General features: G+C 43.3%; 1 protein-coding gene across 3 annotated transcripts in view; it reads left to right on the forward strand.

Moving 5' to 3' along the window:
• The first annotated feature begins 445 nt into the window (after positions 1-445).
• The window catches only part of GRK3 (G protein-coupled receptor kinase 3), a 368,299-nt gene continuing 351,552 nt past the window's right edge, over positions 446-17,192 (forward strand). For 2 of the 3 annotated variants that reach the window (XM_073582658.1, XM_073582660.1), the window contains exon 1: positions 446-1,548. In XM_073582658.1, coding sequence (XP_073438759.1) covers positions 1,436-1,548 — 113 coding nt within the window. In that variant the 5' untranslated portion in view covers positions 446-1,435. Of the gene's footprint in view, positions 1,549-10,039; positions 12,177-17,192 lie in introns of those variants that run through there. The other variant, XM_073582659.1, reaches the window with a different exon arrangement.

The raw sequence follows: 17,192 nt of genomic DNA on the forward strand, positions 1-17,192 counted from the left end.
TGTATATTTTGTGTAGCAGTTTTCAAGCGCGTTTACCTCAAGGCACCTTGGGGCATTGTTTTTTTATGAATATTATAATTTTTGCTCATTATTAAACCTGCAAAAAGAGCGATTTCTGCGACTATTTTCTCATATTTGTGGCAATTGTATATTTTGTGTAGCAGTTTTCAAGCGCGTTTACCTCAAGGCACCTTGGGGCATTGTTTTTTTATGAATATTATAATTTTTGCTCATTATTAAACCTGCAAAAAGAGCGATTTCTGCGACTATTTTCTCATATTTGTGGCAATTGTATATTTTGTGTAGCAGTTTTCAAGCGCGTTTACCTCAGGGCACCTTGGGGCATTGTTTTTACGACTATTATAGTTTTTGTTCATTATTAAACGTACAAAAAGAGCAATTTCTGCGAATAAGAAACCAACTTCAGTACCGTGAGCACAGAGGCTGGCTCCGGCTCCGGCACAGGGAGAGGATCCGGCACCAGGGTTTCCCGCCAGTCCTCTCTGCTATCACACACAGGAGAGGAAGTAACAGACATCACAGCTTCTCTGCTCATGGTAATACAGCCCTGCACACAAGGAGAGGAGGCTGTCAGCACTGGAGGAAGAGAGCCCTGTGCACAGTGGCCGCTGGAGGTGTGTGGGGTGGGAGAGCAGCTGTTGCCCCTTCCATGGGATTTTCCTCTATGGTGGCGGATTTTCTCCTGGAATGAATTGAGGCGGCTTTGTTCTGTCACAATCCCCCTGATCTGCTGCTCCGTGCCCACGTTCAGCAATGGAGGCTGCTGGAAGAGGAAGCAGCACATTGTGGTGACTGCCATTGCTGCAGACACTTCCCCTGCTTCCCTGTGTCATGGTGGCGCTTACACTCAGCAGTCCGTGGATGTCAGAGCTGTATGGAAGCCGAGCCCTGGGAATATAAGACATTGTGCCGTTGCTGTGCCACACAATCTGCACCATGTTGGCCAGAGGGCTTCTTGCTATTGCTAGGCATCGTCTGGGAACAGTCGCCTGATCTCCTCAGCAGCCATACAGTGCTATGCCCACTGCATGCAGAGCCTAGATTGCAGTGACAGGCTCCATACAGACTGGCACATATTGGCTGCAGGTGAGCCCAAACTGGATTCCCCTTCACGTGAAGATCCATTGTGCCCATTTCTGTATGTACCTTTGTCGCTGTGGATCCTAGTAGGGAACCCCCAGATTACTGTTAGACCCCCTGTTATTGCTTTTACTTTCCTGTCCTCGCTGGGCCTGATCTTCCCTGGAAGTGGCAGTGTTTAGATTTTACAAATTGGAAAGAGGAATTTTTATTTTTAATTTATTTGTGTTTTTTTTCTGGATATTTTGACGTTTGTGCTGCTACGTGACTTACCGACCACTAGAAACTGTGTGGTTAAGTTTTGGCGGATCTGTAACATCAACTATCTGCAAGCATGGCGGACCTAGAGGCAGTGCTGGCGGATGTAAGCTATCTAATGGCTATGGAGAAGAGCAAGTCGACCCCGGCAGCCAGGGCCAGTAAGAAGATTGTCCTACCTGAACCGAGGTAAATTGGGGGACAGGTGAGGGTGGCATTGGGGGGCAGCACTTCCATCACCCCGGCGGTTGTGAATGAGCTCAAAATCTGATGGAGGCATCATGTACGGTAAGATTTTTAAATAAAATTTAGGTAAAGTACTATGTATATATCACGGTGACCATACATGTAAGCAGCAGTAGAGAAATCTCAGGAGTTGGCAAGCCAATTTCATCTAATTTTCTGCTGCGGCCTGTCCTTTTGGAAATTCCTATAACCTGGCTTCTAAAACATTCAATCGCCTAGCTAGTTAGATCTGTGTATTAGACTGGCTGCCCCTAAGGAATCAGCAGCACTTTGGACATAGCACATATCCGCTCCATCCAAAGCACTGCCGTCTATTGAATGCAGGTGAATCCGCATCTGTTCATTGAACCGTCCGGATTCACCGCGTCCCATACATTGTATGGGTGACTTTGAGGCAAGCGTCTCCGCAAGATAAACTGACATGCTGCGGTCTGGAAAGATGGGCCACATGTCCGTCTCCACGGGTGAGCCGCGAGCGTAGGTGGACGCATAGTGGACATGGCATTTCTTGAAATCCTATCCACTATGCTGTAACATCTGGATGCCGCACAAGTACGCAACGTCCAACCCGCAGCGTTTACTGACCGTGTGCACCGACCCTAAGTCGTTCCCAGTCTAAGTAAGTTCTGAAATGTATGGACTGGCTTATTGTCTCTTTATCTCAGATATGCCTATGAGGCAGTTTGGTTCAGGAGACCCTCGGCCAGTCCATTTATCACGGTCAGTACTTACTAGGACTGTGAATGTCCCATGTGTGACGCTGGCTTTACAGTACTGGGATGGTGGATCAGATTTTGTGAAATCTCATCCTCGCACTGCAAAGAAATCGCCCGGTGTAAATTAATTGTCGTTGCAGATTTAGTCTGTTAGGGTAGATGCAAACGATCTGGAACTGGCAGCGGTTTGGACGTAGCGCATGTCTCCTGTGTCCAAATCGCTGCCGTCTATTGATCGCAGGTGAATCATCTGTGCTCACTGTAATGTGCGGATTCACCGTGTCCAATACATTCCATTGGTGAAATGTCTCTTGAATTGACATGCTGCGGTCTGGAGAGACGTGCCGCATGTCCGTCCCCGCAGATATCTGTGCACGCATAATGGGCATGGGATTTCCATCCACTATGCTGTAACATCTGGCTGCTGTGGGTTGGATGTTGCACAAGTACGCAACCTCCAACCCGCAGCGTTTACCGATCGTGTGCACATACCCTAAGGCTTCGTTTCCACCTTGAGCTTTTGGTGCATTTTGCTGCTTCAAAAACGCAGCGTCTTACGGTTCTAGCACAGCGGATGGGATTTATAGAAACCTCACACCCACTGTGCTTTTATTTTACTCTGTAAACTGACCTGCGGTGCGGGTTTCATATACCGCATTATGTCAATTTCTCTTGCGAGTACACCACGTTTTCTGTGTGGATTTTCCCCATAGACTTGCATTAAATGCGGAAGATCCACCATGTAAAAAAAACATGCATGCGTTTCTGCAGCGGAAATGCATAAAAAATGTATTTAATCCACACCTAGGTATATTAATAAAGTTTTGTCAAAGCGGAAAACCAGTAAGTTTAAAAAGTAATGCTGCTTTATTTAAAGAATGGCACACAAAAATAGAGACACAAAAATGCAGCATGAAAAAACGCAAGTAACCTAATTTGAATAATAGGTGCAGAAATTCTGCAGTGTCAAAAGCTGATCGTGGGATCGTAGCCTACATGTCCATTTATGTTACGGATTTCATCGTTTTTGGTGATTTGTCGCTGTGGACACCGTAATTCACATAGAAACCTATCCATACAGTATTTTGTCAGTTTTTGGCATCAATATTATTGTATTGTAGAAATGATAATATGTGTGTGTCTAATGTCCTAACTTCTGAGCGGTGATAATGGCATAATAAAGTGAGGTGGTGGAGGGTCCCAGCCTGGATCATCGGCCAGTAGTGGAGATGGATCTGATGGGTTGCAGAGAATTTGGTTTCCTCCCTTCTTCCTGCTGTATTAGGGTATGTTTCCACTAGCCGGATTACATTAGGATTTGCTGCGGATTGGACGCGTCCAATCCACAGCGTCCAGATGTTACAGCATAGTGGAGGAGATTTTATGAAATCCCATCTCCACTATGCATGCAGGGCCGCATCTGGCGGCCCTGCGTATACGCACATGTGGCGCGTCTTTCCAGACCGCAGCATGTCGATTTATCTTGCAGAGACGCTCAGTCTCCGCAAGATGAATAACCCAGTCTATGGATACGATGCGGTGATTCCAGATGTGTTCAATGAGCACATGCGGTGTCACCGCTCGTACATCATGGGGCGGAGCTTTGGGCAGAGCGGGGTTTTTGCTCCGTCCTAAGCGCCGTGGACACATACCCTTAGGGTCACATTTCTCTGGTGGAGGCTCGTGTCTCCGCAAGAGAAATAGACATTATGTGGTCTGGAAAGATGCGCCACATGTCAATCTCCGCCGGAGTCTGTGGAAGCATAGTGGACATGAGATTTCTTGAAATGCCATCCACTACGCTGTAACATCTGGACGCTGCGGGTTGGACTCTGTGCAAGTACGCAGCGTCTCACCTGCAGCATTCACTGATCCTCTGCACATACCCTAACTATTCATTTTTCTTCAAATTGAAGATCACAATAACACGTAAATATTTGCTACATTTGGAATGAAACTTCCTAAAAAAAAAAAAAAAAAAAAAGGTGTTCATTCTTTGCCACTGTTGTAATGGGAAAACTCTGTACCTATTGTAGTTACCATAAATGCATCCCAGTGACCTTTTTTTATTTTTTGATCATTTGGTCACAGCAATAATAGGGTATGGTCCTCATAGGCCCAGCCCTGTGTTTCCAGTGTATTGCAGATGTAGCCCTCTCATCTGCAGGTGGCTGCACAGCATGTTGCTTGTGAATAGGCGGCTGGAGAAAGACGTTCCATTGATCCCTTCATTGTCTAATGAAAATATTGGCCAGCCCTTGAATTGATAAAAAATGTCTCGTACTGTGCCAACGATCTGACCTCTGCCTGGTTGTTGATGGAATTAAGGACCCCTAATTTCTCTTCTGAGTAACATGCGATGGAGAGATGGAGCTGGGCTTGTTGGAAGAAGGGCCTAGAGCGGCAAAACTCACCACAAAAGGAAGAATTCTGCAGAACCTGCTAAGGCCTCTGTACGAGGGAGAACGTCTTTTGGTAGCAGCCGGCTGATGTGCCACCAGAAATACAGCTGCCTATGGAATGAGGAAACCTGCCATAGCTAACTATTGTAACTAGCCAGCTATCGTGTGTATGTACTGCGTGTGTGATGTGTATGTATATATAATATATGTATGATGTTTGTATGTGTGTGTGTGTGTGTGTATATAATGTACATATGATTTGTGCTGAATGGAGCCTCTGAGGCAGATGTGAACAGAGCCCCAGTTGTGTCCTGCCTTAGTATATGGAAATCTAACTGAAATCCCTCAGAACCATTACCGTATATTCTTTAAACCAGTATGATATTTGTATTTTGCCCTTTTGTCATAAACTATGCATTTCGCCTGATCTGTTGTCTGATCCAGTAAAATGGCTCCGTACAACCTTTCAGTTGTATGAACCCCTAATTCAGTTACATGGCCCATTTTTCCCCCCCTTCTCTTAGATTCCATGTAAATTAATTACAAGAATCTGACTTGCTGAACTATTCTTCCTTGGAGACATGGATGCTAAGGCCTCTTTCACACTTCAGTTTTTTACAATCAGTCACAATCCGCCAGGTTTTGAAAAAAAACGGATCCGCAATTTTCTTTTGAGGATCCGTTTTTTTCCCCATTGACTTTCATTATAGGCGGATTGTGACGGATTGCTGTCCGTTGCATCCGTTTTTTTTGCGGATCCGCCAAAAGTTGCTGTCCGTCACCATCCTCAAAGTTTTGAAAACGGAGCTTGCAACGTTTTTTTCTCTGGCAGATCCTCCAGACACTGATTTAACCCGAAATTCTTTCTGGTTGCCGGACAAAAAAAAAGTCTCTTTCTCTGTCTCTTTCTCTGTCTCTTTCTCTGTCTCTTTCTCGTCAAAAAAACGGATGGTCAACCCTGATGAAGATACAGATGGCCTATACAGGGTGTATTAAGGGCACATGCAACCTTGTTCCCTATCGAACTTCCGCCACTTTAGACCATAAGGGTTTCTAGAGCACTAGTCCTGAACATTGGCAAGGTTTTGTATCTGTGTAAATTGTTCATTTATTCATACATGGCAGAAACCCCATCCACACTATTGTTCTGGGCATTGCAATTGTTCTGCAGTTTGCAGCAAAAATCCCAGGCTTTAAGCCTTGTGTGAACATGGCCCAATAATCCAGTCTGTTGTGAATGTATACTCTGAGGCTCCTATCTTGGCAATGGAATTTCTATGTAGAAATATTTAATTTTTAAGAAGTCTTATGAAAACAACCAATCGACGTCATGTGTCCTATTGTTAATGTGACCTAGTATGTACGTATGTAATGGACGCAATTGCTTCTACTTTCCTGTCACTTCACATCAGATAAAAGTTGTCTCCGTTCTTACAGGAACTGTCTCCGTGTGACAGGAACTCGGCCGTTACCCTGCATGTAATGTGCTTACATCCAGAGAGCAATAGCACGGGGCTCCCATAGGGACGCACAGCACTGACCGCACGTATGAATACGGGGCTAAGACCATATTGTGGCTGGCTTTCAATTGTTTGCTTTCATTTTCTAAGCAGATCTTGGGGAAAGAAAAAACAATTTTTATTTTGCTTTATTTTGTTCAGAACCAGTGACAGTACATGACTTTTTAATAATTCTTGATTACTTAGACATGTAGACACAAGGTCCACTGCTGGGGTCTCTTAGTCATCTGAGTGGGCTCAATGTATACTACATGCTGATCACAACCCCTTTAAAGCCAGCACTACTGTACATGGGCAGCTTTTGTTTTTCTGTAATATTGCATAATTGTTATAAACAGTAGGCAGACATCATATCTGATTTAGCTAAGGCTTATAAAAGCAAGTGTACTCAGATCGACGAGATGTACCTCCTATAGTAGCGTGCATTCCCCCTTGTATTTTAATATAGTGGGTGTATGGGGGGAAAAAACCCAAATCATTGCATGGTCCATCACATGCCTTATATTCAGGGATGGTTAGACAAAGTCGGACCCCAAATGCTAACATATTGCACCATCACGCAGAAACAATTACATTGCATTTACATGCCCTGAATTCAGGCCGTTGAATGAGTGTTATCGAAAATATTGACTTTATTTGACGCTTGTTTCCCGACCGGAGGAAAAATGTTGGGCACAGAAGGATCACTAGTAGATCAGTCTGTGCCCATGCAGTATCATGTTATCAGCAGCCTATCTGCAGTTTGCATCGGGCGATGGATTATTGTTCTGACATAAACAATCCAATCACCCGATGAATAGGCAGCATTTTTATAATTCATTGGGGGTAGCTAATGTTTACATCTATTGATTCCCATCTGTGCTTTCGGTTTTTATATATGTGGATGGGAAACACACAGTATGTGACACACAAGTGTACATCAACTGCATGTGACACACTCGTACTGTATATACACGTAGAGCAGCTACATGTATACACAGAGCACATACCGACACATGCATGGATGGAACACATACATACAGATCCCCACACAGCCACTCAAACAGTATAATTGGCCTCCACGCTGCTCTACAAACAGTATAATGGCCTCCACACAGCCCTCCACACTATGACGGACCCCCATACAAACCTTGACACTGTGTAATTGCTCATGTACAGTATAATAGCCCTCCATACAGTATAGTGACCCCACGTAGGCCTCCATATAATAAAATACACCCCCCATAGTCCTTCATAGTACATATAGTATAATACACCCCCCCCCCCCCCCCATAGTCCTCCATAGTACATATAGTATAATGCTCACCCCATAGACCTCCATACAGTATTGTGGCCACCATAACGTACTCGCTGATTTAAAAAAAAAAAAAAAAAAAAAAAAAAAATACTCCCCATTCCCCCACTGCTCCGGTCTCCCCAGCAGCTCTACTCACCATAGCTTGGCTCAATTACGTGACTTCACACCTGCTGGCTGAGATGTCAGACTCCGAGGAGCATGACGAGGGAGGGAGCGGATGTCTCCTAGATGCCTATCCAGTTGAATGTGCGATGCCTGGTGGGGGGTGCCCAGAGCTGGCGCTGGTTCCGCCCACCAATACAGGGGCCCCTTGGTGGCTACGTGGTCTGCCGCTATTAGATGCATGCTCCTGAGGGAAACGTGGCCATGCTTATATTAGATCATATTTTTCTAAATCAGAATTTTTCTCAACAGTAGACGTGGCCGTATACAAATGGCCTTCCTCTATCCAATGTGAGATAATCTTTATTTCCTGTTTCACATGAAGAAACTTTAAGATCAGTCACAAACAATCAACCAAAAAATTAGTACTACTCGCTTAATGTTGTATAGGTTCCCCTTATGCCACCAAAACCGCTTTGACCCATTGTGGCAGAGACCCCATAAATCCTTTGCAGGTGACTTGTGTTATTTAAACCAAGACATTAGCAGTAGAGGCTTTAAACCCTTAGTTACCAGGCCAGTTTTTACAATTCTGACCACTGTCACTTTATGAGGTAATGACTCCCGAACACTTCAACAGATCCCGGTGATTCTTTTTTTGTGACATATTGTACTCCATGATAGTGGTAACATTTCTACCTTATGACTTGCAATTTTCAAACTTGTAATTTCTGTGCTCTTAAATCAGAATTATGCCATTCAAAATTGTTAATAAATAACATTTCCCACTTGTCTACTTTACATCAGCACAATTTTGGAAACATAATTATTTTTTTTTGCTAGGATGTTATAAGGGTTAAAAGTTGACCAACAATTTCTCATTTTTCCTGCAAAATTTTCATCAAGCCATTTCTGAGCAATTTTCCCATTGCATTATCCGGGTGAAGACCAATAGGGAATACTGCTGTCATCAAGCACTGTTTAGGTATAGTAGGTAGTATATGTTAAATAGTCAAGGTTTCCCAGCATGCCTCTGCCTCCTTGCCTTCTTCATAGTGTGCATTTTAGTGCCATCTCTTTGCCAAGAAGGCAATATGCATGCACCAGGCTAGCCAGCTGGATACAAGAAACAAAGAGCCACATGCCTGTAGTGGGTGCTTTTGCTCCATGGCCCGGCTCTGGAGCTCATGTGGCTATGGAGATGGCAGGAGGATCATTTCCACCCACTAGGAGGAATATACAAAACTTTACAAAGTGATCCTATTTTCTGCATGTGTCACGAGCTGTAAAGACCTGTTAGTGTGTTCACAGGCCCACGTCCATATAGTAATTCTGTGACCGTAGTAAAAAAGTGTAGGTTTTACTGTTCTCAGCTCCCCTCTATGCCTTCACTATATGGGTGTGTACACAAAGCGGCACAGAGGTCTAGACCTTCGTACGGTGAATGGAGCAGCGGTTGGGTATGGTCACTGGAGCTCCATCATAACAAGGATAACAGTGCGCCGTTTTAGGCTAGGTTCACATTAGCGTGGTGCTGCGGACTTCTTTCCTTAAGCTCCGCCTACTTCCGCATGCATCCTGCGTACCTATCTTTAACATTGTGTACACAGGGACATGCGTTGTATGCGGATGTGTCCGCGTGCGTCATTTTGACGTGTCCACTGAACGCAACATGGACCGGTATCTATGGACAGGTGGAATGTAATGCTGCATATATGTCTGAGGAGCAGGAGATCGGCTTCAGTGGTGATCCTAGACGTGTGCTAGATAGTATTCTGACATGTTAAGACATGAAGGCTGAGCGGTGTGGACGATAGTCTAGTTAGCGAAGGTTTCTTGAACCCATGCTAACACAGGGTTGATAGTTGCTGCATAAATTCACGATGATTGTTCCCTGTGTATGGATGGTCTGGTAGGTATCCTGTATCTGGTCCTTTCCACTATTTAGAGGCCTTTGACGTGATTGAGTCCACAAAATGTTTTGAAGTTGGAATTGCCCTCAGGGGAACTGCAGATCTGCATACATTTACTTCCAAGTAGTGACTGGCGCGCCCAAAGGTGGATTGGAGATGGGCACTAACTCTGAATGATGGCTGTGGTGGGCTCTAGTCAGCCATCAAATAAGTGCAGAGAAGGAAGAGCTGGAGAGCATTCAGTAGAGAAACCAAGCTTTTGGGCCGCCTTCAGTGCCCTTGTTGGAGCAGCAGTCCGTGTATTTTAAAACGTAACTTTTGAAATAATTACAAACATTTATGCAGATCCAGTGCTCAAATATAGGGTATATGGCAGCATGGTGAAAGCTGCTGTCAGGTTCCCTTTTAAAAGAATTATTGGTTCTCTAAAATTATGACCCCTAGCATATTTTTTTTGTTTCGTTAAGTCTTATAGTTGATACAACCTAATTCTTAATTTGATTGCTTCGCTAATGATTTTCTACTACAGCGTATTATGCCTGTTATGTGAAAGCATTAGATCAATTGTGGTAATGACACTTTGCTCAAACTGTTATCCAAGTCTCGGCTTATTGTGATCCGAGTCTCTCTGATGAATCGGAGCACAGGAGAAGATAGAGAACGAGATTTCTCCATTATTTGAGTCCACCAAAATTGGACTGCACTTAGATGTCCTCCAACTGCAGTCCGATGTTCTTCACGCACCCATAGACTTGAATCGACATGTGCGATCCGATTCATGCAGCAACTCGCAGCATGCTGCCTTTTTTTCTCATGCCGAATAGGTTTGTGCTTTCAGGATTTCCTTCGTATTCGTTCGGAATTACACATCAGAGGGTTCATTAACCAACCAGGGAACCTGATCCGAACTTGACAGCCGCATATACGCCTATAAGGCTGTTGAGTTCGGTTCTGGAGACTCGCAGCTGATCCTTGCGTCACGGATGTGTGTGTGAAGCCGAGCATGGGTGACACAATGATCATTGCCTCTGGCACTGCCAATGGGGGCATCTGGGATGGTACACTGGTCGCACTACCCTCCAGTGCCACAGTGCATATTGAATAGTGATGTAGTTCTGTGATATATACGCTGTTAAAACGGGACAGTAATCGATATAAAAGGGAATCAAAAAGCGCCTTGCACTGCTTGATAAGCAACTAGTATGAGAATACCTTCCCAGCTAGCCATTGCTGTACACCGGTGCCTGCCAGTGTGGTGCTGCCTCCATTTGTATAGTATGTGAGGCTGGCTCCGGCACAGGGAGAGGATCCGGCACCAGGTTTTCCCTGCCGTCCTCTCTGCTATCACACAGGAGAGGAAGTAACAGACATCACAGCTTCTCTGCTCATGGTAATACAGCCCTGCACACAAGGAGAGGAGGCTGTCAGCACTGGAGGAAGGGAGCCCTTTGCACATTAGGAACAACATACCCACTGCCTTACATCTAGAGGTCATTCTGGAGACCCCAGCTGTTCTGTGGCCCCACTTGTTAGTTCTTCACAAGGGCGAAACCAGCTGTTCCCCACCACTGCAGAGGGAAGCGGACACTGTGCTCCCAGAGCTCTGTGCTACTGCTAAGGGGTTTTTATTTTAATGTAGCGGGTGCCGTTCCGCCATTGTCTTGTATGTAGCCTGGATACATGGTTGCTATTAATGCTATGAAGGAGGCGCTTTGTAGTGTCTGCCATTGCAGCAGAAGAGCCAATCCTTGTTTCCTGCATTATGCTTTATATGTGTATATTTCTCCACTTTGTGCACGCGGGCTCCTTTAATTATAGGAGGGTTCCACCGCCAAAGCGGCCTCACCTGGTGGGCATGGGTGTGCGCCACTAAGCGCGATCAAATCTGCAATGTCGAAGCAGGAATTGAAAGGCATCTTGTAAGCAAAACTGCCTGATGTCTCCTGAAGCCACACGGTGCTGCGCTCAGCCCTGAGAGCCCACATTGCATGTGCTCTGACTATTGACTGCATGGAACATACATCGGGGGAAACCCTCCATGAAGGAGTTAATCAGAAACTGATTAGCTCTGGTTGCTGGTGCTAAATGACAACTCTGGATTTCCTCGCCATCAGTCAGTACTCAACGGGATTTTTCTTTTTCTTTTTCTTTTTTTATTTTATTTCAACTTTTTTTTTTTTTTTTTTTTTTTTTTCCCCAGAAAACTTTTCAGTTTCACCATTCACAACTGAATAAGGAATTATTTTCACGATAAAGATATAATGAATAATTTGTTTTGCAAAGTATATAAGGCCGGGAGCCTAATAGCACATAGACGTTTAGTGTTTTGGATTGTGATGAGGTCATGACTCTAATGTAATACATCATAAATATCGAACCTTGGGACTGCCATCTCTCTGTGGATCACATTGGCTTTTAAGGACTTGCTGCTGCTTTTTTAGTTGTAGTTTTTTTTATTTTATTTATTTTTTTTTACATTGGCTTTGGAAATTTTGAAAAAAAAAAAAAATGGCGGACCTAGAGGCCGTGCTGGCCGATGTCAGCTATCTAATGGCTATGGAGAAGAGCAAATCAACCCCGGCAGCCAGGGCCAGTAAGAAGATTGTCCTACCTGAACCAAGGTAAATTGGGGGAGAAAGTTGTCTTTTGCTTATATTGGCCCATATCATGTGTCATACTGATGTCTTATATTGGAAATAATTTCACTGTTAGACCTTTAAAGGGAACCTGTCAGTAGAATTAACCCCCAAAACCGTCTATATGGGTATGTAGGTCATAGGAAGTTTAATAAAATGATGCCTTGATATCTTATTCCAGAGAAATCCACATTTTTCTTATATGTAAATGAGCTTTTCAGATCTATGGGCCGAACATAGATCTTCCCTGACAATCTGCCTCCAGCGCTAATTTTAAATCAAACTGGGCTTTACCAGTGTGAGACATGTAATGACTGACGGTCCGCTCTCCTAATCTACATGTCTCACATTGGTAATGCCCCGTTTCATTTAAAATAAATTCTTGAGGCAGATTCTCATGCAGACACTTGTTCGGCCCGTATCCTGGAACAACTCATTGACAAATTAAGAAAAATGTGCATTCCTCTGGAATGAGACATCAGATCGCAGATATAAAGGTATTATTATATTCCACTTCCTATGACCTACCTGCCCATATACACGGCCTAGGAGGGTTGACCCTACTGCCAGATGACTACATATTTCTTCTCATTTAATTCTCATAGACTAAAACTTGGATTTTGCTAGCGTACAGTGCTTGATAGTAATTCATAGGGGCTTGCAAAATGCTCCGTGTGAAGCGGAATACGTGATGCCACTAACTGAGAGAGGGTTTCCCATTTTTCACCGACAGGTTCCAATTCAAAGTAAAAGTTTCCCTTTGAGTTCTGCTCCCACAGACTGTTCATACTACTGTCATCGATAATGGTTCTGTGATTGTGAGGTTGCGGAGCACATCAGATTGTTTTTTATTTTGTGTACGCAGGGTTTCATTTATTTCTTCATACACAGTCGTTTAGGAAGGCTAACACTTGTTAACAGTAGAGATGAGCGAGCATGTCCAAGAGCCGCAACACATGCAAGGCTTGCCTAAAAATTCCGGCATGTATTGCGACTGTTGAAAAACCGTGAGACATGCATCTGCGGGGTCTCGAACACAGTAGTCGAGCAGGCCGAAGATACTTTATTAGCACACGAGCACGCTCGCTCATCACTAGTTAAAAGCCTTTGTTTGATTGTAATGGCAATTGCCGTTTGGGGGATCGTTCATACAATCTGCTGTATCACAGACCGTCCAAATGCCACCTGTTTTTCTCTGTTAGATTCCCAGCTGATGAAATGCACCCTTCAGATATGGATGATATGTATTTGGCCAGTAATTCTACAAGGGCGCTCGCTACACTAGTAGGAGAACTCTGCTCTTTGTGAAGAGCTAAACTTTCTTCTCACTTGTATGGTTGGCCCCAGCCATGTAACCGCCTGTTGTATGTGCTCCCGATAGATCTCTACCAGTTGGTGTAATGCGGCACAACACACACAGTGCGAACGGCTTACAACACGATGGCTCCATATCTTCAATACTGCAGATTAATAGTACGGATTTCTGTCTGCGTGTATGGATGATTTATTCTGATGCTTAAATTTGCTTGGTTCAGAACTATATCGGTAGTTGTGCTTGTTTTTTTAGGATTTGGCACATACGGTATATGCATTCCTCTAGCGCCTATATGTATGTCTTCCATTCAGCATTTGCTTGACATTTATAACTAAATAATTGCACACTAGCTGCCTGAGATCAGAGAGAGGAAAATTTTATGATCCCATACAAATTTATAAAGACTGCTCACTTGGCAGTCTCTTGTCTGCGTGCCCTCAGGGGTCGTATTGCTAGTTTTGGCTTTAGGCAAGCCTTATGAATGTACACCCATCAGTAAGTATGTGGTTTGTCTCTCTTGAATTAATTTATTAATTACCCTGCTGGACCACCAACAAAAGCATGACCCCAACTCTATCTATCTATCTTATCATTATATATTGGTCTGGTGGATCTGTGATTTATTTTTGATTTGACTAAATTTCAGAAGTTTTAGATTTTGCAAAACTTGTATATATAGTACATTCAGACTGAAGTAGATAGCATCTAGTAGAAAAAATCCCAATTTCTGGCGCAGACTGTTTCTTATACAGTATATATTAGCAGTATTCTACATTACATACACTCACGCTCAGGTGGATGTGGCGCTTGTTCTATTATATTCTGTAAATTTGAGGAATTCAGATGTGCAATATTTGACACGTTGTCTGGTGCAAATGATTCTAAATTTGACAGTAGTGAGAAGTGTTGCGGATGGCACGACACGGTGTGTGGGAGATTCTCGCCACTATCTTTGAGGTCATAAACCTGACGATTGCCCTGATCACCATGGTTTCTTGTGGGTCTGGAGGGTGGTTCTTTTATAGCATTGTGTGACTGCGAAGCCACTTCCAGCACTTGTCTTAATTATTTCAGTAGGAGGGCAGATACGTGCCTAGATCATAATGGAAACCTACTTTTTCAAATTTAAAGCTGACGCTTAATACCCACGTTGATCAACTGGGTCATGGATGGGTACTGCACATCCGCCTCCTATTCAGATCAGTAGAGGGCGGATGTGCAGTACTTGGTGCAGCCACTATGTAGCTGATGGCGCTATGCAGCTCCAACGTAGCACATCCAGAAACTGCTGATCAGTGGGGGTGTTAGGTGTCGCTCCCCCACCTCTACGATATTGATGATATGTCCTAGGGATAGGCCATCAATACAAAAGTCCCAGACTCTACCCCTTTTAAGTTTTCCCATTTTAACTCTGCTGCCAATTTGATTGTGCCTGTACGGGGTCAGCTTGGAGGGGCAAAGAAACCAGGGCTGTGGAGTCGGAGTCGGTGCTCATTTTGGTGGAGTTGGAGTCGGTATAAAATGGACCGACTCCGACTCCTAAAATATATAATAAATTGGGTACAGTAATTCAATGCAGGATGTGCTGAATATTTTTTCATAGGAGTTTGGGAAAGTTATGAAATGTCGTATAAATGGCTGTTATATTCCTGATCTAAGGCTACATTCACACACAGCGTTTTTCCTGTGTTTTTTGAGGATACGTTTTTCAGCTGCAAAAGTTGATCATCTTTTTAAAAAACTGCATCACCTGAAAGGTTTTTGAGCTCATAGATAATGTTCTCAATAGCAAAAGCAGATTAGAAATCTGCTCTATCCATTTATCCATATCTGTCTATCCATATCGTATCTGTACCAAAAAGAATGAAAACCGGGTAGTACACCAATATATATTCTGTTCTATCTAAATATCTTGATTATTGGATCATAAAAATGATTAAATGTCTGAGGTTCACATTGTACTACAATAAATTTTTCACTTAAATATAAGCAATATGTGTGGGAGTCGGAGTCGGTGTAAGGGAAATTGAGGAGTCGGAGTCGCAGGTTTGGCTTACCGACTCCACAGCCCTGACAGAAACTGGAGTGTAACGTGTTAATATGCAGCCTTAGTTCTTTTAAAATTAGACACATTTATTTCTGCAAAGCAAAATGCTTTAACTGTAAGATAAAGAGATTTGCCAAAGGTCAGACAGATCTGGCACAAGTTTCCAAAACAATCTAGCGACTAGAAGTCTTGGCTTTCCCTTATTTCGTTTGTCACTTGATTTAGACAGCTTTTTAATGTAGAAGTCTGACTTATTGCAATTTTCAAACTTGTGCCTAGTTCACATGTGTGGATTATGCCCCGGACTGTATGGTACCTATATCCCCCGCAGTACACAATTGGATGTTGTTATAACTTACTATGATTTTGCCTTCTAACAAAATAGACATAACTGAATGTAGGCATTGCTTATATTCAGTATGGCGTCATTTCGTTGGACATATTGAAGGGGTTTGTGCGCATTGATTGTGCGCCCCCTTACTGGGCATAAGTCTCTAGCTTGGTCCTGGATGTATGGATCCTTGAGAATAGTCGCCTATAGACACACAGGGTGAGCGCTCCTGCGTCACTGTTCTCCTCTCTAAAGATCGGCACTTGTCTATCATCACGTCTGAAGGTTCACCGTGACACATTTATTGACCAGTACCATGCAGCAGTGATGAAGGCGCCCAGCTTTTCTGCGCCACCCATGCTTCTTCCTCGGGTGACACTAACAGTGGTGTCAAGGCAGCTGCCGTTGTGTCGATGATAATTTTCTTTGCCTTATTAAATGAAAAGTCTCCCGAGGATGAAGAATCCTCCTTAGACTTTGGCAATGATGTCAGCACATGGAGATCTGGGTTTAATTGCTCCTGAACTCTACAGAGGATATACATTAAAATATAATCATCTTTTATAATAGATTTTGCTGATGGTTTTTTTTTTTTAAGCCTACAGAGTCACATAAACGCCAGTCTCCATAATTCTTCCCCCCACATAAATTAAATTATTCACATTTAAAATTTACATAAATTGTCTTTGAAAAAAAAAAAAAAGTTAGAAATCGTATGTTTTTGATGTGTTCTCCATTTATGTCTAAAGCAGAATTAAGAGTTCTGCTCTAGAGCTTAAATAGAACTTGTAATGCTAACAGTCTTTTCTGCCAGCTTCCTGCTATAAAGGAGGTGAGTGAATTAATTGAAATTTTTGTTCTGGGCTTAGAAGTCCAGGGGGTGGTCCTAGTCAGTGACTCATGTGCATGTTCATACAGGGAAGGGGATTGGGAGTCCAATGGGCGGAGTAACTTAAAGACTAAGTCCAAAGTGATATCAATTAAGAAGTCCAAAGATATGCTTAATCTTTGCCTTAATCTGCACAGCTTCTCATGCTGTTTAGCCAGCCAATGATTTTTCTCCTAGGCAGAAAATGGCCCGAGTTTTATCAATATCTTTTATCAGAGTTTGGTCATTGTATCTGTTTTTACTGTTAGTTTCATCAGATTTTCTGAGATGAGAAAAAAATGTATGACTGTTTCTCAACCTGATGTTAACAGTCCACGAAAAACAGATGGCGTCTGGATATATATGTGTGTGTGTATATAAATGTGTGTGTGTGTGTGTGTATATATATATATAATATCATTTTTTCTTTTTTTTTTTTT

Source organism: Dendrobates tinctorius, unplaced genomic scaffold (assembly GCF_039654945.1).
Source record: "Dendrobates tinctorius isolate UK_male_01 unplaced genomic scaffold, ASM3965494v1 ptg000073l, whole genome shotgun sequence".
In the NCBI taxonomy this organism is placed as follows: Eukaryota; Metazoa; Chordata; class Amphibia; order Anura; family Dendrobatidae; genus Dendrobates; species Dendrobates tinctorius.